This window comes from Notolepis coatsorum (assembly GCF_963971535.1).
Source record: "Notolepis coatsorum genome assembly, chromosome: 5".
NCBI classification, from domain to species: domain Eukaryota; kingdom Metazoa; phylum Chordata; class Actinopteri; order Aulopiformes; family Paralepididae; genus Notolepis; species Notolepis coatsorum.
The window spans coordinates 49546917-49568939 of NC_140169.1; the positions used below are offsets into that span (position 1 = coordinate 49546917).

Consider the following 22023-nt stretch of genomic DNA (forward strand, 5'->3'; position numbering starts at 1 on the left):
AACTAAACCCTTTTTTTGTATTGTTTGTAACTCAGCGCTTCCACTGCCCCAAACCTAGGTTAGGATATGAGAGGAGTATTCTAGGCCTAGTCACCACCCCTAGCGGTGAGCAGCCCCCACTATTTTATCCCAGCCCCCTTAGTTGCTGTGTGACACTTAGTGTGTTCCCTATAATCATTTGCCGTGGCTCCCCGAGAGATGGTGTGATATCGATACCTATTTTAGGCTATTTGCAGTGAACCGTGTTTTGAGGTGTGGTGTGATTCTAGACTAGTGTGTGATAGTCATAGACCCGTGTGCAGGGCAAACCCTTTTATTCACGTGTGTAGTGCCTCACGGGCAGGGATAGGTAGCGTGGGTGAGAGCAACAGCCTGGGGGTGGGTTGACATGGCATTGAGCGCTTCCTCCTTTTAACTACCCTAGGCCTAGGAGGCGTGGGTCTTTTAAATAGGCTAACTATTAATTATTTATGTAAAGTATAACCATTGTATTACTGTTGAGAGTTACAGCCATCGTGACCCCGCAATTTCCATCTCGTCCCCCCGTACAGACGCTATTAGGACAGTGGAAAGTGACCGACCAGGATGACCGAGGCGGTGTTGAAGTGCCACGAAGTGACCCTTTTTGTATTTTGACATCCTGTTCTCTCTCTCTGACTTGTGTCCCTTGTATGATGTAATATATTAAGCATTATAAAGGATTAAATATAAGTATGTATTATAAGCTTGATAACAGGACGAGTAGGCCTCTGATATGACGGATGTCTTTTTGTATTCTTCCTCCTACTTATATAACCTGTATAACTATATACACTATAACTATACTACAGTTAATGGAATATACACTAAAGAATGGAGAAAAAAAATGTTTTGATAATGAAGGGTGTTTGAGGAATGTGTGCTTCCCTCCACGACCTTGAAGGCCTGCGAGAAGGGAATGTGCACGGTTAACCCTTTGCAGTCCTGAGGCAGAGGGAGAACCTCTGTATGATGTATTACACATGTATGATGTGTAAAAAACATATCAACCAATGCTTAAATATATGTGTATGGTATATGTCTGTATTGTACATGTATATATATATATATCTGTATATATATATATATATATATATATATATAGGCGTACAGGCTATTCCAATTGAAGGCCGGGACCCGTGCAGAGGCAGATGGAATCCTAGGGGCTTTCCACAGCCATAAGAAATCTATTACCTTCTCAGTTACAGTAACGGCTGGAAAAGGGAGGAGTGGTCATTTTTATGTTATGTGTTGATTGGCTGGTAGAATGACATCACTATGACATCACTGTATTTAGACCAATAGTAAGAGGTCTTGATATGATACAGAACCTGTATATAAGTGACTGCTCCAGTCTCGTTGAGTCAGATTTTGAGAGTTTTTATAGAGCCAGGCAATGTCGAGCGGTGTATGGGACAGGGTTTCCGTTAGAAAAAATTGTTGCCGGTCTCCGTGACCTGCAAGATTTCAATCTACCGGACAAATGAGATTAATTCCGGTCATAGTTTATTGAGCTTTAAAACAATTGATAGGCAGGCTATATAAAGAATGTCATCCTTAAGGCATGTAGATTTATAATATTATTACTTAAAACTAGGCTACTTTTGCGTATACAGTCATTAATATATTCCAAATAAAATAAGTCCCTCGATACTCCGTGCTGCTGCTGACTTAAAATAAAATAGACCGCGTATGTGGGCAGTCGATCCGACACTAAACAGCAGTCTGTTATAATCACATTTTTATGAGCTAACGAATTCTGTTATATTGGACATTTGTATTAATTATATCAAGTGAAGAACTGAGAAATTTGGCAGAGAGAGACAGCAACATTATCGTGGGTTTGCGTGATGTATATCTCCACCTCCCAACGACTTGGTGCTGGTCATAATGTCCGGTGAAAACAACTCCCTCCAAGCACAACTTGACCACCCGAACCGTACCAAAACAGGCCAAAATTAAATAGCCCATGCGACGAACGATTCATTACATTCGTTTCATCGTTGCTCCACCAAGCAGCCGGTCCAACAATGAAAGCTGTTGTCAGCGCGAGCCGGCCGCAGTTAGTTTGCAAGAAGCATCCAGCTGCAGACCCGCAGAGCAGCTTTCCAGGTCTGGGGACCGCACTGTGCCAGCAAAGCTGGTGGGTTCTGTGGGTCTGCAGCTGCATGCCTTCCGCAAATCCAGCAGCAAGCTCTCGCTGACACAGCGTCGTCATTACCAGACCGGCTGCTTGGCGAAGCAACGACAACAAACGCAATGATTGTTTCGTTCATCGCATAGGCCACCCAACTCCAGCCCATCCAAATACAATTCAAATAATCAAACTGTGCCCAGAGGGAACTATTTTCACCGGACACTATGACCGGAGAGATTAAATATGTCGGACTTCAACAGATTTTGCCGGTCAAATACCGGTAATTACCGGCTAACGGAAACGCTGGTATGGGACATAGCCTGGCAATTTTTGAGTAAACCTCCCTAGGAAGAATACGGTTTGATTCAGTTTTATAGACAATAATACAAAGAGTAAGATCAATTAGACAGAGTAAAATAGTGCAGTGCAATAAAATAGTAGAATAGAATAGATAAAAAAAGTTTTTTTTTACAGTGCAATAAAATAGTTCTGGATTACTGTTCAACAGTTCAAAGTCGTCTTTACCTTCTCTGTTTGGTATCCACATAGTGCGGTGGCTTAGCAAAAAAATGTGGACGCGCCGGACAAAAGCACCAAATTTTTTCCACGTGTTCCCCATCACCATAGCTTTCATTTTGGGGTAGGGGCCACGTCATCATGATGGATTTCAAGATGGCCGCCATGTAAAATCAAGGTTCTGCCCATTAATAAATATCTTGGTCCATAGCGTGCTCAATATTTGAGCGAACACAAAGGTATTGGTATCCCTGTAAACTAGAGAAGCTAAGCTTTCCATTTGTATCATTTTCATTAACTGTTGGGAAGGGGTTTTTAATAGGCAATGATTCAAAATTATGTTAAATTTTCACCTAGAAAAAACTGCCATGCTCATCTTCCAAAAGGTCCCTTGGCTGTTCACATGAATATATCAGAGTGAACATTGGTTTTATAGGTACCCACAAGCCTCTTCTTTCCAGACATACCCACTTTGTCCAACTTGCACGCTATTTGGGGCAATAATCAAGCAGGTTTGTGCATGTGGTACAAATGTGTCGAACATTGGGTTAGGGTTTGTTGTTAGAATGTTGAACATAGATCAATTTTGGTGTCAAACTAGGGCTGGACGGTATGGTCTAAAATGTATATCACGGTATAATTTGAAGCATAGACGGTAACTGTTGCAAAGGGCCAGATTAAACTGAATATATATATGTATCGTTTGATATACCCTGTATATTATTTGTATATATACACGGAATATCCCTTTACCTGTGTACAAACCAGAGTAATATTCGCTCTCCTATTGGACAGCGACCCCAGGCGCCAACGACCAAGCCCCCAACGGCAAGTTCAAAGGCAACTCCGGGCATGTCGTTACATGCCCAGAGTCTGCGCAGTAATACGAGACGAGAACTGAGGTTGGCACTAGATATTCACCTTACGTATAAATACGGCACAGGTGTAAACAGCAGTAGTCTTACCAAAACCTTAATGCCTTCACCACGAGTCAACGTGCAGTGAAGTGAGCAACCTTGCATCTAAATAGAGCATTGAGAACCGCGTGCGAATAGAATGCTAAAGTGTCAGAGTTTAACGCAGTAACGTTGAGTTCGACTTAATCTAATGTGAAGTAATAGTCGATCATTTATAGTGTATCGTGCGGCTACAGTTCTTCAGTGACCAGCATTACCACCGGTTCGTCGTGTATTTAGCTAGTGCACTTATCCAGGCTGTGCGGCCTAAATCCGTGCCCACACCCGAGGAGTCCTAGGCGAGAACCGTTGGATATGTACACTGGAGAATCTACACCGGCGATTGCAGAACCATTTCTGGTTGGATTATATTGCTTTGGGACCGTGACCACTGGAGAAGAGAACCGTTGATCCCACTGTCGTTTGGGATTTACCCCCGTGAGGATCATCACTCGGGCCCGCCTCTTGGAAGGGGCTGGCTGGCTGTCGTCAATGCTGTCGAGCATACTGGATTACAACTGTTGCTTTGTCTGCTGATCAAGGGAGTACATGCACCGGCTCCTGTATCTGGAGCCTCGTTATTCCTCGTTGACCCAGACTTTGTACCCGAACATTCCTCTACCCCTACCGGCCTTACACCCGGAGGGAACCCCCCAGTGTCTCCAGCTGGTACCGGTGTGGCCCATATAATTGCTATACCACAGGTGGCGTCAGCTTAGACCCATCATAGTATTCATACTATTCTCATTGACTTATGCTCTTGACTGACTTTACGTATGTTCTTCGCCATACAAGCGCGAGCCTAATTCTCAATCTGTAACCTAACGTCGCTTAATAACAATAAATAACCCTCCAATAGAACTTTATGTGTCAATGCCGTATTCTTGTGTGGGTGTTCACCATATATATTCATGTACTGTATGGCCAGTAATTAAAGTACATAACTAGTAGTGGTTTAATATATCACAATCTTTAATACAGTCAGGGTATTGTAACCCCTCAGTTACAATTGGTCCTTCGAGCCGGAGGGTATCAGTGTAATATTTAATATAATATTAATATTAACCATGGCCAGCGGTGAACACTCCCCAAGCGGCTCTCCCAAGCTAGAACGCCCGCAGCGCAAACGTCAGCCACCTCTCTATCTGGAGGAATACGCTGTCGTTCTACTACCGAGCTTATCTAAACAGACGTTAAATACGGATAAAGCGGATAGTCAAAGCATGTCAAATCCTATCGACCAGGCGACCCTGCCAGTAGAGACCCCAGTGGGCTCTCACGAAACTGACCAAGCTCACGGGGGGGACCAGGTGGGACATGACATGACTATACCTCCAGACAACGTCCACGGGATAGTCCCCGGAGAGCTCCAGGATAAAGAAAGCGCTCCAGGGACAGAACCCAACACACGACCAGAAGAGAAGCGCGCCCAGGAGATGGACCTCGGAGCGCGCCAGGAGAACAGATCTCCAACAAGCCCTGTCAGAACCCGATCACCTCCGTCAGTGTCATCCCCCAGCAAGGCGGACAAGATACTGGCGCAAGCCTTGATCGCCACACTGACAGCCTCCACCGAAAGAGACCGACTTCAGGGTGAACGCGACCGGCTTCAAGCAAAGACGCTTAGTGAGCGCGAACACTCCGCAACGGAAAGAGAGCGCCTCCACACACAACAAGCAAGCGAGCACGAACAATCTGCAGCGGAACGAGAGCGCCTTCACGCGCAACTCCAAGCGCAAGCCCTTAGTGAGCGCGAACACTCTGCCATGGAAAGAGAGCGCCTTCAGGCTCAACAGACGAGCGAGCGCGAACAACGAGAGCGCCTCCAGGCGCAACAAGCAAGCGAGCGCGAACAATCTGCAGCGGAACGAGAGCGCCTTCACGCGCAACTCCAAGCGCAAGCCCTTAGTGAACGCGAACACTCTGCAACCGAGCGAGAGCGCTTCCAGGCGCAACAAAGGAGTGAAGACGACCGCATAAGACTGGAGGAGAGACGCCTTCAGACGGAAGAGAACATTGAAAGAGACCGCGCCAATGCACAGCGCGACGCCGCCAATGCACAGCGCGACGCCGCCAATGCCCAGCGCGAAGCAGAGCGCGACGCCGCCCATGCCCAGCGCGAAGCAGAGCGCGACCGGCTGCAGGCGCAGATGATAGAACAATTGATTGCCAGGGCGACACCCCCTCTCTCCGCACGGAGCTCCCGGAGATCATCACGACAAGGGTCTAGGGCACCTTCCCCTACCTGACGAAGCGACCCGGGACCCGGCCAACAGGAGGATCCTGTCTACGTCTCCGACTCCCCTACCGGACGAAGTGACCCGGGACCCGGCCAACAGGAGGATCCTGTCTACGTCTCCGACCCCCCTCCCCGACCGGTCCATACGAGACCCAGCCACCGGGAAGAACCGGCCTACGTCGCCGAGAGACTGACTAGAAGACTCCAGGACCTAGAAGAGGAAGAGGAAGAGGAGGAATGTCAAGCCCCCCAGCAGCAACGTACTCTGGACCAGGAGGCCCAGTACAGCCCCGACGTCAGCCCCGAGTCACTGCACTACAAACCCCGACCCAACTCACGGGTGAGTTTGACGTACAGTCAGCACCGAGGAACAGCACCTGGGTACCCGGCCTCTGGTACCCACCGAGTACCAACCCACGACAACACGTACGGGGAGACTCGCCCAGGAGGCCTCTTCCCCTACGCTCACCAATGTGACAGCCATCCATGGCATCGTACCTTGGCACACCGACGTTCCCAGACTTTACGCGCGAGGACAGAGCACAGTACACGGAATTACGGATGTGCTTGGAGACTATGATGTCCGACGTCCCCGACGAGTCGTACAAATATGCCATCCTCCTCAAGCATCTCAAGGTGCCCAGAGCGCATAATATAGCGCTGGCATATTCCAACTCAAGCACCCCATACTCCGCGGCTCTAGTGGCCCTCGACCAGCGTTATGGACGCATATGGGACTACGTGATACAAGAAATAAGAGATATCGACCGCCTCCCCCCAGCCAGAGACATTAGAGCACTGGATGACCTCTCTATCAAGGTACAATCCCTCGTGGGGATGCTGGGGTCCCAAAAGGAGAAGGGGAGACATGAACTATATGCAAACTCTAATGTGGAGCGAATACTGGAGAAGCTCCCTCCAGCCCGCCAAGAGCGTTTTCGGCGGCAGAGAGACCACCCGACCCCAACGGCCCAGAAGCATCCCTCCTAGACCTAGCTGATTTCCTCGCCAGGGAAGTCAGCAGTCTACGACTGGACACATTCGTGTGGAGTGACTCTAGCCCTAGAGATGGATCTCGGAGGTCCAACGAGAACCGCCGGTCCGTGACCGTTATGCACCAGGCCGAGTCAGTGCCGCAGCACAAGAACCACAGCACCCCCCCGACCAAGGGGGAGTGGAAGATTGTATGCCAGTACTGTGAAGAGGAACATAGGCTGTCTCAATGTGACACTTTCAAGAAGCTGACCGCTGACGAGGTGAGTCAGTGGATCAAAGCCAACCGCCGCTGCTTCCGCTGCGCGCGCAGCCATATGGCAGCTGAGTGCCGTTTAAAGAAGAAATGCAGCAGGTGCGACAGCGCCCACCTGGAGGTCCTGCACGACAGCAACAAGCGTCCGCCAGGAAACCAAAGTGGGCCCGTCACGGTGATGTATCAGGCCGAGGCGGTGGCACCACTACCGAAGATCCATAGGACCGCCCCCTGGTGTCCTGACTGCTACAGCAGACACTGGGAGTCAAGGTGCTACTCGGACTACCGCGAGTCGGCACCACTACAGAAGATCCAAGGCAACCCACTAACAGGAGTGCTCCACATAGACCAGCATAGCGAGAGCCCCCGAGTGCTCATCAAAGTGGTCAGAGTGCTCCTGAGTTACGAGGACAAGGTCCTGGACACTTACGCCGTCCTCGACGATGGGTCTGAAAAGACTCTCCTCCTCGCTTCCGCCGCAGCCCAGTTGGGCCTGCGGGGTGCCAAAGAAACAATGACAATCCGTACCATTAGAAGAGACCGGAAGACCATAAAGAGTGAAAATGTCTCCTTCACGATAGCAGCGGTCGAGCAGCCCGAGAAGCAGTATAGCATCACCAACGTCTTCACCAGCCACGACATAGGCCTGTCACAGTACACCTACCCCATCCCACAGCTGATGGCGAAGTACGTGCACCTACGTCAACTACCTATACCGCTCATCGACGGCGCCACACCGACCCTGCTCATAGGCTCCGACCACGCGGACCTCATTCTCCCAATTGAGGCGGCCCACATCGGACCCAAAGGATGCCCAGTCGCGGTTCAGACCCGACTGGGGTGGACGCTCCAGGGCCCCCTCTACGGACTTGACAGTCAACCCACGTCTACACGCTGCCTGCACACAAAGGTGAGCGACAACGGCCACCCTCTCGTACAGCCCGTTGAGAGGCTATTGACATTAGACGAGAGGCCTGTGAGAGAACCGTGGGCCCAAGAAGAGGGAGTTCCGAACTCCACCCCCCTCAGCTGCGCTCCAAGCGACGTAGCTGACCTCGAACCCAGCACCCCAAGCGACTTCTTGATAGGGCGGCCGGAACCGGCCCCTCCTCAGATGGGGTACAGACCAAACAAGAGGAACAGACGGAGGATGTGGAGACACAGCCAAGCACAGATCAACCAGTCTCAGGCCCGCTTCCTCCGAAGCTCCCTACCATCCCTTCCAGCCCGTCAGAAGCGGGTCAAGGACAGGGACAACTTAAAAGTGGACACAGTCGTTATGATCATAGACCAGTCACTACCCCGAGCTGCGTGGCCGGCCGGCCGCGTAAGCAAAGCGATCACTGGTGCCGACGGAAAGGTCAGAGCGGCAGAAGTTATTGTCCAGGGGCGGACCTACACCCGACCCGTGGCGAGGCTGATAGAGTTGCCGAGGCTCCCCGACTCCCCTGATGACGATCATGACCCACTGACTTTGTAGATTGCCCTACTCCCCACAACAGACATTGAGCAGTTGACTAGACTATTAATCTGTCTCCCTTAACTAATTAGGTGCGGACTAATTAGGAGGCGGCTGTTGCAAAGGGCCAGATTAAACTGAATATATATATGTATCGTTTGATATACCCTGTATATTATTTGTATATATACACGGAATATCCCTTTACCTGTGTACAAACCAGAGTAATATTCGCTCTCCTATTGGACAGCGACCCCAGGCGCCAACGACCAAGCCCCCAACGGCAAGTTCAAAGGCAACTCCGGGCATGTCGTTACATGCCCAGAGTCTGCGCAGTAATACGAGACGAGAACTGAGGTTGGCACTAGATATTCACCTTACGTATAAATATGGCGCAGGTGTAAACAGCAGTAGTCTTACCAAAACCTTAATGCCTTCACCACGAGTCAACGTGCAGTGAAGTGAGCAACCTTGCATCTAAATAGAGCATTGAGAACCGCGTGCGAATAGAATGCTAAAGTGTCAGAGTTTAACGCAGTAGCGTTGAGTTCGACTTAATCTAATGTGAAGTAATAGTCGATAATTTATAGTGTATCGTGCGGCTACAGTTCTTCAGTGACCAGCATTACCACCGGTTCGTCGTGTATTTAGCTAGTGCACTTATCCAGGCTGTGCAGCCTAAATCCGTGCCCACACCCGAGGAGTCCTAGGCGAGAACCGTTGGATATGTACACTGGAGAATCTACACCGGCGATTGCAGAACCATTTCTGGTTGGATTATATTGCTTTGGGACCGTGACCACTGGAGAAGAGAACCGTTGATCCCACTGTCGTTTGGGATTTACCCCCGTGAGGATCATCACTCGGGCCCGCCTCTTGGAAGGGGCTGGCTGGCTGTCGTCAATGCTGTCGAGCATACTGGATTACAACTGTTGCTTTGTCTGCTGATCAAGGGAGTACATGCACCGGCTCCTGTATCTGGAGCCTCGTTATTCCTCGTTGACCCAGACTTTGTACCCGAACATTCCTCTACCCCTACCGGCCTTACACCCGGAGGGAACCCCCCAGTGTCTCCAGCTGGTACCGGTGTGGCCCATATAATTGCTATACCACAGGTGGCGTCAGCTTAGACCCATCATAGTATTCATACTATTCTCATTGACTTATGCTCTTGACTGACTTTACGTATGTTCTTCGCCATACAAGCGCGAGCCTAATTCGCAATCTGTAACCTAACGTCGCTTAATAACAATAAATAACCCTCCAATAGAACTTTATGTGTCAATGCCGTATTCTTGTGTGGGTGTTCACCATATATATTCATGTACTGTATGGCCAGTAATTAAAGTACATAACTAGTAGTGGTTTAATATATCACAATCTTTAATACAGTCAGGGTATTGTAACCCCTCAGTTACAATTGGTCCTTCGAGCCGGAGGGTATCAGTGTAATATTTAATATAATATTAATATTAACCATGGCCAGCGGTGAACACTCCCCAAGCGGCTCTCCCAAGCTAGAACGCCTGCAGCGCAAACGTCAGCCACCTCCCTATCTGGAGGAATACGCTGTCGTTCTACTACCGAGCTTATCTAAACAGACGTTAAATACGGATAAAGCGGATAGTCAAAGCATGTCAAATCCTATCGACCAGGCGACCCTGCCAGTAGAGACCCCAGTGGGCTCTCACGAAACTGACCAAGCTCACGGGGGGGACCAGGTGGGACATGACATGACTATACCTCCAGACAACGTCCACGGGATAGTCCCCGGAGAGCTCCAGGATAAAGAAAGCGCTCCAGGGACAGAACCCAACACACGACCAGAAGAGAAGCGCGCCCAGGAGATGGACCTCGGAGCGCGCCAGGAGAACAGATCTCCAACAAGCCCTGTCAGAACCCGATCACCTCCGTCAGTGTCATCCCCCAGCAAGGCGGACAAGATACTGGCGCAAGCCTTGATCGCCACACTGACAGCCTCCACCGAAAGAGACCGACTTCAGGGTGAAACACGACCGGCTTCAAGCAAAGACGCTTAGTGAGCGCGAACACTCCGCAACGGAAAGAGAGCGCCTCCACGCGCAACAAGCAAGCGAGCGCGAACAATCTGCAGCGGAACGAGAGCGCCTTCACGCGCAACTCCAAGCGCAAGCCCTTAGTGAGCGCGAACACTCTGCCATGGAAAGAGAGCGCCTTCAGGCTCAACAGACGAGCGAGCGCGAACAACGAGAGCGCCTCCAGGCGCAACAAGCAAGCAAGCGCGAACAATCTGCAGCGGAACGAGAGCGCCTTCACGCGCAACTCCAAGCGCAAGCCCTTAGTGAACGCGAACACTCTGCAACCGAGCGAGAGCGCTTCCAGGCGCAACAAAGGAGTGAAGACGACCGCATAAGACTGGAGGAGAGACGCCTTCAGACGGAAGAGAACATTGAAAGAGACCGCGCCAATGCACAGCGCGACGCCGCCAATGCCCAGCGCGAAGCAGAGCGCGACCGGCTGCAGGCGCAGATGATAGAACAATTGATTGCCAGGGCGACACCCCCTCTCTCCGCACGGAGCTCCCGGAGATCATCACGACAAGGGTCTAGGGCACCTTCCCCTACCTGACGAAGCGACCCGGGACCCGGCCAACAGGAGGATCCTGTCTACGTCTCCGACTCCCCTACCGGACGAAGTGACCCGGGACCCGGCCAACAGGAGGATCCTGTCTACGTCTCCGACCCCCCTCCCCGACCGGTCCATACGAGACCCAGCCACCGGGAAGAACCGGCCTACGTCGCCGAGAGACTGACTAGAAGACTCCAGGACCTAGAAGAGGAAGAGGAGGAATGTCAAGCCCCCCAGCAGCAACGTACTCTGGACCAGGAGGCCCAGTACAGCCCCGACGTCAGCCCCGAGTCACTGCACTACAAACCCCCGACCCAACTCACGGGTGAGTTTGACGTACAGTCAGCACCGAGGAACAGCACCTGGGTACCCGGCCTCTGGTACCCACCGAGTACCAACCCACGACAACACGTACGGGGAGACTCGCCCAGGAGGCCTCTTCCCCTACGCTCACCAATGTGCCAGCCATCCATGGCATCGTACCTTGGCACACCGACGTTCCCAGACTTTACGCGCGAGGACAGAGCACAGTACACGGAATTACGGATGTGCTTGGAGACTATGATGTCCGATGTCCCCGACGAGTCGTACAAATATGCCATCCTCCTCAAGCATCTCAAGGTGCCCAGAGCGCATAATATAGCGCTGGCATATTCCAACTCAAGCACCCCATACTCCGCGGCTCTAGTGGCCCTCGACCAGCGTTATGGACGCATATGGGACTACGTGATACAAGAAATAAGAGATATCGACCGCCTCCCCCCAGCCAGAGACAATAGAGCACTGGATGACCTCTCTATCAAGGTACAATCCCTCGTGGTGATGCTGGGGTCCCAAAAGGAGAAGGGGAGACATGAACTATATGCAAACTCTAATGTGGAGCGAATACTGGAGAAGCTCCCTCCAGCCCGCCAAGAGCGTTTTCGGCGGCAGAGAGACCACCCGACCCCAACGGCCCAGAAGCATCCCTCCTAGACCTAGCTGATTTCCTCGCCAGGGAAGTCAGCAGTCTACGACTGGACACATTCGTGTGGAGTGACTCTAGCCCTAGAGATGGATCTCGGAGGTCCAACAAGAACCGCCGGTCCGTGACCGTTATGCACCAGGCCGAGTCAGTGCCGCAGCACAAGAACCACAGCACCCCCCCGACCAAGGGGGAGTGGAAGATTGTATGCCAGTACTGTGAAGAGGAACATAGGCTGTCTCAATGTGACACTTTCAAGAAGCTGACCGCTGACGAGGTGAGTCAGTGGATCAAAGCCAACCGCCGCTGCTTCCGCTGCGCGCGCAGCCATATGGCAGCTGAGTGCCGTTTAAAGAAGAAATGCAGCAGGTGCGACGGCGCCCACCTGGAGGTCCTGCACGACAGCAACAAACGTCCGCCAGGAAACCAAAGTGGGCCCGTCACGGTGATGTATCAGGCCGAGGCGGTGGCACCACTACCGAAGATCCATAGGACCGCCCCCTGGTGTCCTGACTGCTACAGCAGACACTGGGAGTCAAGGTGCTACTCGGACTACCGCGAGTCGGCACCACTACAGAAGATCCAAGGCAACCCACCAACAGGAGTGCTCCACATAGACCAGCATAGCGAGAGCCCCCGAGTGCTCATCAAAGTGGTCAGAGTGCTCCTGAGTTACGAGGACAAGGTCCTGGACACTTACGCCGTCCTCGACGATGGGTCTGAAAAGACTCTCCTCCTCGCTTCCGCCGCAGCCCAGTTGGGCCTGCGGGGTGCCAAAGAAACAATGACAATCCGTACCATTAGAAGAGACCGGAAGACCATAAAGAGTGAAAATGTCTCTTTCACGATAGCAGCGGTCGAGCAGCCCGAGAAGCAGTATAGCATCACCAACGTCTTCACCAGCCACGACATAGGCCTGTCACAGTACACCTACCCCATCCCACAGCTGATGGCGAAGTACGTGCACCTACGTCAACTACCTATACCGCTCATCGACGGCGCCACACCGACCCTGCTCATAGGCTCCGACCACGCGGACCTCATTCTCCCAATTGAGGCGGCCCACATCGGACCCAAAGGATGCCCAGTCGCGGTTCAGACCCGACTGGGGTGGACGCTCCAGGGCCCCCTCTACGGACTTGACAGTCAACCCACGTCTACACGCTGCCTGCACACAAAGGTGAGCGACAACGGCCACCCTCTCGTACAGCCCGTTGAGAGGCTATTGACATTAGACGAGAGGCCTGTGAGAGAACCGTGGGCCCAAGAAGAGGGAGTTCCGAACTCCACCCCCCTCAGCTGCGCTCCAAGCGACGTAGCTGACCTCGAACCCAGCACCCCAAGCGACTTCTTGATGGGGCGGCCGGAACCGGCCCCTCCTCAGATGGGGTACAGACCAAACAAGAGGAACAGACGGAGGATGTGGAGACACAGCCAAGCACAGATCAACCAGTCTCAGGCCCGCTTCCTCCGAAGCTCCCTACCATCCCTTCCAGCCCGTCAGAAGCGGGTCAAGGACAGGGACAACTTAAAAGTGGACAGTCGTTATGATCATAGACCAGTCACTACCCCGAGCTGCGTGGCCGGCCGCGTAAGCAAAGTGATCACTGGTGCCGACGGAAAGGTCAGAGCGGCAGAAGTTATTGTCCAGGGGCGGACCTACACCCGACCCGTGGCGAGGCTGATAGAGTTGCCGAGGCTCCCCGACTCCCCTGATGACGATCATGACCCACTGACTTTGTAGATTGCCCTACTCCCCACAACAGACATTGAGCAGTTGACTAGACTATTAATCTGTCTCCCTTAACTAATTAGGTGCGGACTAATTAGGAGGCGGCTGTTGCAAAGGGCCAGATTAAACTGAATATATATATGTATCGTTTGATATACCCTGTATATTATTTGTATATATACACGGAATATCCCTTTACCTGTGTACAAACCAGAGTAATATTCGCTCTCCTATTGGACAGCGACCCCAGGCGCCAACGACCAAGCCCCCAACGGCAAGTTCAAAGGCAACTCCGGGCATGTCGTTACATGCCCAGAGTCTGCGCAGTAATACGAGACGAGAACTGAGGTTGGCACTAGATATTCACCTTACGTATAAATATGGCGCAGGTGTAAACAGCAGTAGTCTTACCAAAACCTTAATGCCTTCACCACGAGTCAACGTGCAGTGAAGTGAGCAACCTTGCATCTAAATAGAGCATTGAGAACCGCGTGCGAATAGAATGCTAAAGTGTCAGAGTTTAACGCAGTAACGTTGAGTTCGACTTAATCTAATGTGAAGTAATAGTCGATTATTTATAGTGTATCGTGCGGCTACAGTTCTTCAGTGACCAGCATTACCACCGGTTCGTCGTGTATTTAGCTAGTGCACTTATCCAGGCTGTGCGGCCTAAATCCGCGCCCACACCCGAGGAGTCCTAGGCGAGAACCGTTGGATATGTACACCGGAGAATCTACACCGGCGATTGCAGAACCATTTCTGGTTGGATTATTTTGCTTTGGGACCATGACCACTGGAGAAGAGAACCGTTGATCCCACTGTCGTTTGGGATTTACCCCCGTGAGGATCATCACTCGGGCCCGCCTCTTGGAAGGGGCTGGCTGGCTGTCGTCAATGCTGTCGAGCATACTGGATTACAACTGTTGCTTTGTCTGCTGATCAAGGGAGTACATGCACCGGCTCCTGTATCTGGAGCCTCGTTATTCTTCGTTGACCCAGACTTTGTACCCGAACATTCCTCTACCCCTACCGGCCTTACACCCGGAGGGAACCCCCCAGTGTCTCCAGCTGGTACCGGTGTGGCCCATATAATTGCTATACCACAGGTGGCGTCAGCTTAGACCCATCATAGTATTCATACTATTCTCATTGACTTATGCTCTTGACTGACTTTACGTATGTTCTTCGCCATACAAGCGCAAGCCTAATTCTCAATCTGTAACCTAACGTTGCTTAATAATAATAAATAACCCTCCAATAGAACTTTATGTGTCAATGCCGTATTCTTGTGTGGGTGTTCACCATATATATTCATGTACTGTATGGCCAGTAATTAAAGTACATAACTAGTAGTGGTTTAATATATCACAATCTTTAATACAGTCAGGGTATTGTAACCCCTCAGTTACAGTAACGGTATATATCACGGTATATTAACTTATCTCAAAATGTCTATATAAATGCTTCTGAAGGGGTAAAACACTGTTATTCTGTTACAGCTGCTGAGATATACTATAGCTAATGTCCATCAATATCTTCCTTTTTAATTAAATAGGTTCAAGAATCAAATCAGGATTGTTAGCAGAGAGAGAGAGAGGGAGGGAGGAGGCTGCTAGAGTGGAGCTAACGTTAGCTTGCTGAGGCTAGTACATCTACAGGCTGCTATAGTGGAGCCAGCTAACGTTAGCTTGCTGAGGCTAGTACATCGACAGTTAACATTACATAAGGTTTTAGCGCGACGTGGGCATTCCAGAATGGCAAGGATGCAAAGCATGTTAGACCATTGGACTCATCGCAGTTTACATTACACATAGAAACTGAGCGACTTGCGAGAGAAGTTGTCACACAGCCTTCACACGCAGGGTGGAAGAGCTAGTTTGCTTCTGTGTATTATGAAATGACAATTGCACGTCGACACGCCCAGTGCATGAAGCCTCTGTGCTCCTAAATTACTTTTTCCAGTTTGCACATCTATTATGACTAATTCTATCTATTTTTAGGGGCAAATACGAGTGAAATAGTCGCGCCCTGGCTGTGGTTACATGACGTCATTGCTATTTTAGAGCTGCTCTACCGGTTACAAGGTATAGTCAAAATCCATACCGTAGCGCAAATTCATACCGTTTATACCGTCCACCCCTATGTCAAACTACACATTTTCTGGGTCAATAAATGTGTTAATGCTATGAAGAATATCCTGGTCGTTTGGTCATTACGGTGTTGATGACCGGTATAGCCACCGACAGCTGTCATGAGACGTGCACTGAGAGTATGGCCATGGCGGGAATTTTTATGAAACATTCTGATATTTTCGCAGGTCTTGTGAAGTGGGTACCGGTATCGATTCACAGGTACCGGTACCGTATCGGTTCAACCGTATGGTGCTAAGCCACCGCACTATTCTGTCGTGTGGCAGTGAAAGGGTTAAATGTGAATGTTTAACCCTGTCACTGCCACACGACAGAAGGTTAACCCTTTACTATCACACAACCGACGGCGATGCATCCACGGAGCTAATGATGCTAATGATGGAGCAACGCCGTCGGTTGTGTGATAGTAAAGGGCTAACCTTCTGTATTGTCACAGTGAAAGGGTTAACCGGCTGTCGTGTGGCAGTGAAAGGGTTAACATTCACTTTAAACATTACACCATCTTTTATCTATTTATGCCTAAAATGATTTGCACTACCTCTTCTACCTAATTTTAGCATTTTGTAAATGTTTTGTTTTGTATATTGTATATTTTGTATAGTGGTCTTTATTATTTTACTTTTTTACTGTACGAAGCACAGTCTCAGGAGGCTCATACAGAACCAAGCATTTCACTGTAATGTACCGTATATGTGACAAATAAAACAACACTCGAAACAATAATAATCAAATCAATCATTTGAAATCCTTTAATCAAATAAGCCTCAAATCACTTTCCGGACACGTTGAGAGACAGAGAACCTTTACAGCCAGAGCCACAGTGCAGATCCATCGTGTCCCGTCGAGGCCACGCGGGGTTAAATAACACAAACAACTCAGGGATATTCAAAGGTGGAAACTTTCCATGGGAATTAGCAGGAATATGTGGGAATTAATAGGAATACAAGGGAATATGGGGCTTAATTTCCACGGCACTTGCACATAGAAATATAAACCCTTTACCGTATGCTAAGCAGACATAACTGAAAAAAATCAACAATTGAGTTAGGAGTTGAACTTGAATGAATCGACTCCATCATGATACGTGATACATGATATCATGATAGCTCTGCTAATGATGCTAATGATGGAGCATCGCCGTCGGTTGTGTGATAGTAAAGGGTGGCAGTGAAAGGGTTAAATCCTTGAGATGAATTATTCCCCTTAAATATGATGCTGCCAAGTCCGTCTGGAGAAACAACTCGATGCGTCTCTTCCCCACTTAAGACCACAGAGTCCTTGATTACCATGGCAACCACTCACTGCACGAGCACAGCCTTTTGGCAGAGATTTCAAACACCTTTAAAATTCATATTTCGCCCCCCCGGAGGAGATGCAGACAATTAGGTTCCGACTTCACAATTAGAAATTGGGCAAACATTTCCCAAAATATCCCAGAGCTTAACTTCCCATGGAAAATGTCCCAGAACGTTTTCTGTAAAGTTACCAGAAGGTGTCTTGACCCTTTGCGACCCCTAAAAGACAGCAGATAGAGATTCTGACACACAGAGGAGCCAGTGATAAACACAGTTCGGAAACTTTTTTATTTTAAATTTTTTAACTAAGGTCGCCATGTTGCAGCCCATTCTTTGTACCTACAGTAGGAAGAGACGTAACCATGACAACATGGCCGCCAAACTGTGTTTAACCAGAGCTCTGTCTGTACACACAGAGAAAGTGGCGACTCCTCATCCACAGCTATGACACAGTAAAAAATTAGCAGCTAGCTTGTATTTAACAACATGTACAGGCTTGTTCTCGGATCAGTTTTTATGTACAGGCTTGGGGGTCGGGGTAGCCAGAGACTCTCAGCGAGGGCTGTTCTCCGACCAGTTTTTTTTTTATTGAACTCACTTTTCTATTATTGACCTCCAGCAGTCATGTTGCTGCTGAGCTAACTAGCTACATGCGACTGAGCAGCACTACCAGCTGTTCTTAATGAAGAACGCTACAAATGCTAATGCTAAATGCTAACGCTTAAGCGATATGTGTAGTGTAGGTATTCCTTCCAATAAATACCCCGTTTCCTGAAAGGGTGCAGGCAGCTGAACCTGCGTCGTGGAGTTAGTGGCCTGTCCCCCGTCTGTGTGGAGCTACCCTAACCCTAACCCAGCACACACACATCCCTGACATCCTGCCGTCTGTCCCCGTGGACGGTTAACCCCTTCACTGCCACACAACAGCCGGTTAACCCTTTCACTGTGACAATACAGAAGGCTAGCCCTTAACTATCACACAACAAATGATGATCGCCGTCGGTTGTGTGATAGTAAAGGGCTAACCTTCTGTATTGTCACAGTGAAAGGGTTAACCGGCTGTCGTGTGGCAGTGAAGGGGTCAACACTTTACAATGATAAACAATAACCAGGAAGGCGTCGATTATGTATTATGTAAATATTGATATATTAACAGCTATCCATGGTAAATGCCTAACTGCTGTATGTCTGGACAACCAGTCAGACAGTAGGAGACAGAGAGACAGACAGTAGGAGACAGAGAGTCAGACAGTAGGAGACAGAGAGACAGACAGTAGGAGACAGAGAGACAGACAGCAGGAGACAGAGAGACAGACAGTAGGAGACAGAGAGTCAGACAGTAGGAGACAGAGAGACAGACAGCAGGAGACAGAGAGACAGACAGTAGGAGACAGAGAGTCAGACAGTAGGAGACAGAGAGTCAGACAGTAGGAGACAGAGAGACAGACAGTAGGAGACAGAGAGACAGACAGTAGGAGACAGAGAGAGAGACAGTAGGAGACAGAGAGACAGACAGCAGGAGACAGAGAGACAGACAGTAGGAGACAGAGACAGGCAGCAGGAGACAGAGAGACAGACAGCAGGAGACAGAGAGACAGACAGTAGGAGACAGAGAGACAGACAGTAGGAGACAGAGAGACAGACAGCAGGAGACAGAGAGACAGACAGTAGGAGACAGAGAGACAGACAGTAGGAGACAGAGAGACAGACAGTAGGAGACAGAGACAGACAGCAGGAGACAGAGAGACAGACAGTAGGAGACAGAGAGAGAGACAGTAGGAGACAGAGAGACAGACAGCAAGATACAGAGAGACAGACAGTAGGAGACAGAGAGACAGACAGCAGGAGACAGAGAGACAGATAGCAGGAGACAGAGAGACAGTAGGAGACAGAGAGACAGACAGTAGGAGACAGAGAGACAGTAGGAGACAGAGAGACAGACAGCAGGAGACAGAGAGACAGACAGCAGGAGACAGAGAGACAGACAGTAGGAGACAGAGAGACAGACAGTAGGAGACAGAGAGACAGACAGTAGGAGACAGAGAGACAGACAGTAGGAGACAGAGAGACAGACAGTAGGATACAGAGAGACAGACAGCAGGAGACAGAGAGACAGACAGTAGGAGACAGAGACAGACAGTAGGAGACAGAGAGACAGACAGTAGGAGACAGAGAGACAGACAGCAGGAGACAGAGAGACAGAGAGAAGGAGACAGAGAGACAGACAGCAGGAGACAGAGAGACAGACAGTAGGAGACAGAGAGACAGACAGTAGGAGACAGAGAGACAGACAGTAGGAGACAGAGAGACAGACAGTAGGAGACAGAGAGACAGACAGCAGGAGACAGAGAGACAGACAGCAGGAGACAGAGAGACAGACAGCAGGAGACAGAGAGAAGGAGACAGAGAGACAGACAGCAGGAGACAGAGAGACAGACAGCAGGAGACAGAGAGACAGACAGTAGGAGACAGAGAGACAGACAGCAGGATACAGAGAGAAGGAGACAGAGAGACAGACAGCAGGAGACATAGAGACAGACAGTAGGAGACAGAGAGACAGACAGCAGGAGACAGAGAGAAGGAGACAGAGAGACAGACAGCAGGAGACAGAGAGACAGACAGCAGGAGACAGAGAGACAGACAGCAGGAGACAGAGAGACAGACAGTAGGAGACAGAGAGACAGACAGTAGGAGACAGAGAGACAGACAGTAGGAGACAGAGAGACAGACAGTAGGAGACAGAGAGACAGACAGTAGGAGACAGAGAGACAGACAGCAGGAGACAGAGAGACAGACAGCAGGAGACAGAGAGACAGACAGCAGGATACAGAGAGAAGGAGACAGAGAGACAGACAGCAGGAGACAGAGACAGACAGTAGGAGACAGAGAGACAGACAGCAGGAGACAGAGAGACAGACAGTAGGAGACAGAGAGACAGACAGCAGGAGACAGAGAGACAGACAGTAGGAGACAGAGAGACAGACAGCAGGAGACAGAGAGAAGGAGACAGAGAGACAGAGAGACAGACAGTAGGAGACAGAGAGACAGACAGCAGGAGACAGAGAGACAGACAGCAGGAGACAGAGAGACAGACAGTAGGAGACAGAGAGACAGACAGTAGGAGACAGAGAGACAGACAGTAGGAGACAGAGAGACAGACAGTAGGAGACAGAGAGACAGACAGTAGGAGACAGAGAGACAGACAGCAGGAGACAGAGAGACAGACAGTAGGAGACAGAGAGACAGACAGCAGGAGCCAGAGAGACAGACAGCAGGAGACAGAGAGACAGACAGTAGGAGACAGAGAGACAGACAGTAGGAGACAGAGAGACAGACAGTAGGAGACAGAGAGACAGACAGTAGGAGACAGAGAGACAGACAGCAGGAGACAGAGAGACAGACAGTAGGAGACAGAGAGACAGACAGTAGGAGACAGAGAGACAGACAGTAGGAGACAGAGAGACAGACAGTAGGAGACAGAGAGACAGACAGTAGGAGACAGAGAGACAGACAGTAGGAGACAGAGAGACAGACAGCAGGAGACAGAGAGACAGACAGCAGGAGACAGAGAGACAGACAGCAGGAGACAGAGACAGACAGCAGGAGACAGAGACAGACAGCAGGAGACAGAGAGACAGACAGCAGGAGACACAGACACCCTTGTTGTGGACGTCATGTCAGTGATTCTCATCGCTTCCTTCACTGCAGTTAGAGAGAATAGGCAGCAGCTACTCTGAGAGAGCGAGGATACATCTGTAAACAGTGTGTGTGTGTGTGTGTGTGTGTGTGTGTGTGTGTGTGTGTGTGTGCGTGCGCGCGTGCCTGTGTGTGTGAGCCTCTCAATCCTGTCCTTAATTCCTCTTGTGAGGCCAGATCTGTGATAGATAGATGTGGGGGAGTGTGTGTGTGTGTGAGAGCGAGAGAGAGAGAGAGAGAGAGATGGAAAGATTGAGAGGGAAAGAGAGGAACAGGGGCTGGAGGGGAGAGGGAGAGGGAGAGAGAGAGAGGAGAGAGAGAAAGAGAAAGAGAGAGAGAGACACAGTGGAGGACAAAGAGGCTCATTCTTTGCCGGTGGTGAGCAGCCTCAGAGCCTTCTGGAGGTTCTGGATGGCGGTGGTGACGTCCTCGTACTGGAGAGCGCTGCCGGCGTACTTGCAGTACTTCTGGGCTTGCGTGAAGTCTTCTGGAGTCAGACGGGCATCGCCTGGAGGAGGGGGGGGGGCATGGTAGTTAATGACAGGTTACATTTACTGACTTACAACTTCTGTACAACTCCCATCTCCTCCCCCTCTCTTCCACAGCCTCCTCTCCTCTCCCCCCTCTCTTCCTCTCTCCTCCAACCCCCTCCAATGTACAGCCCCCCCCCACCCACCCAACCTCCTCCAATGTACAGTTTCTTCCCCCTCAAATGTATATACTCTCAAATGTATATACTCTCTTCTTAGAAACTCTGTCTATTGATCAGAGTTTCCAACGCCAGGGTCTATATGACAGGCGTTGTACTCTTAAACAGTACCGTATATTTGTATATCTTGTATGTCATAAATGTATAGATGTAGCAGTACTGTCTATCTGTATGTCATGTGTGTCATATATGTTATGATGAATTGAAAATGGGGGACCCTGATGTAAACAAGATGAAAGTCTTTCTCTGGTCTGCATCCCCTTAACAATTGTGTGTATTGAGCCGTACTGTATTGT

The 22023-nt window shown here is 50.0% G+C and overlaps 1 protein-coding gene across 1 annotated transcript in view; it reads right to left on the reverse strand.

The window, feature by feature from the left end:
- Positions 1-20797: 20797 nt before the first annotated feature.
- vta1 (vesicle (multivesicular body) trafficking 1) overlaps positions 20798-22023 on the reverse strand; it is a gene marked incomplete at its 5' end in the record, with an annotated part of 35017 nt that continues 33791 nt past the window's right edge. Inside the window, one exon of the mRNA XM_084314083.1 lies at positions 20798-21526. Coding sequence (XP_084170209.1) covers positions 21381-21526 — 146 coding nt within the window. The 3' untranslated portion in view covers positions 20798-21380. The remainder of the gene's footprint in view (positions 21527-22023) is intronic.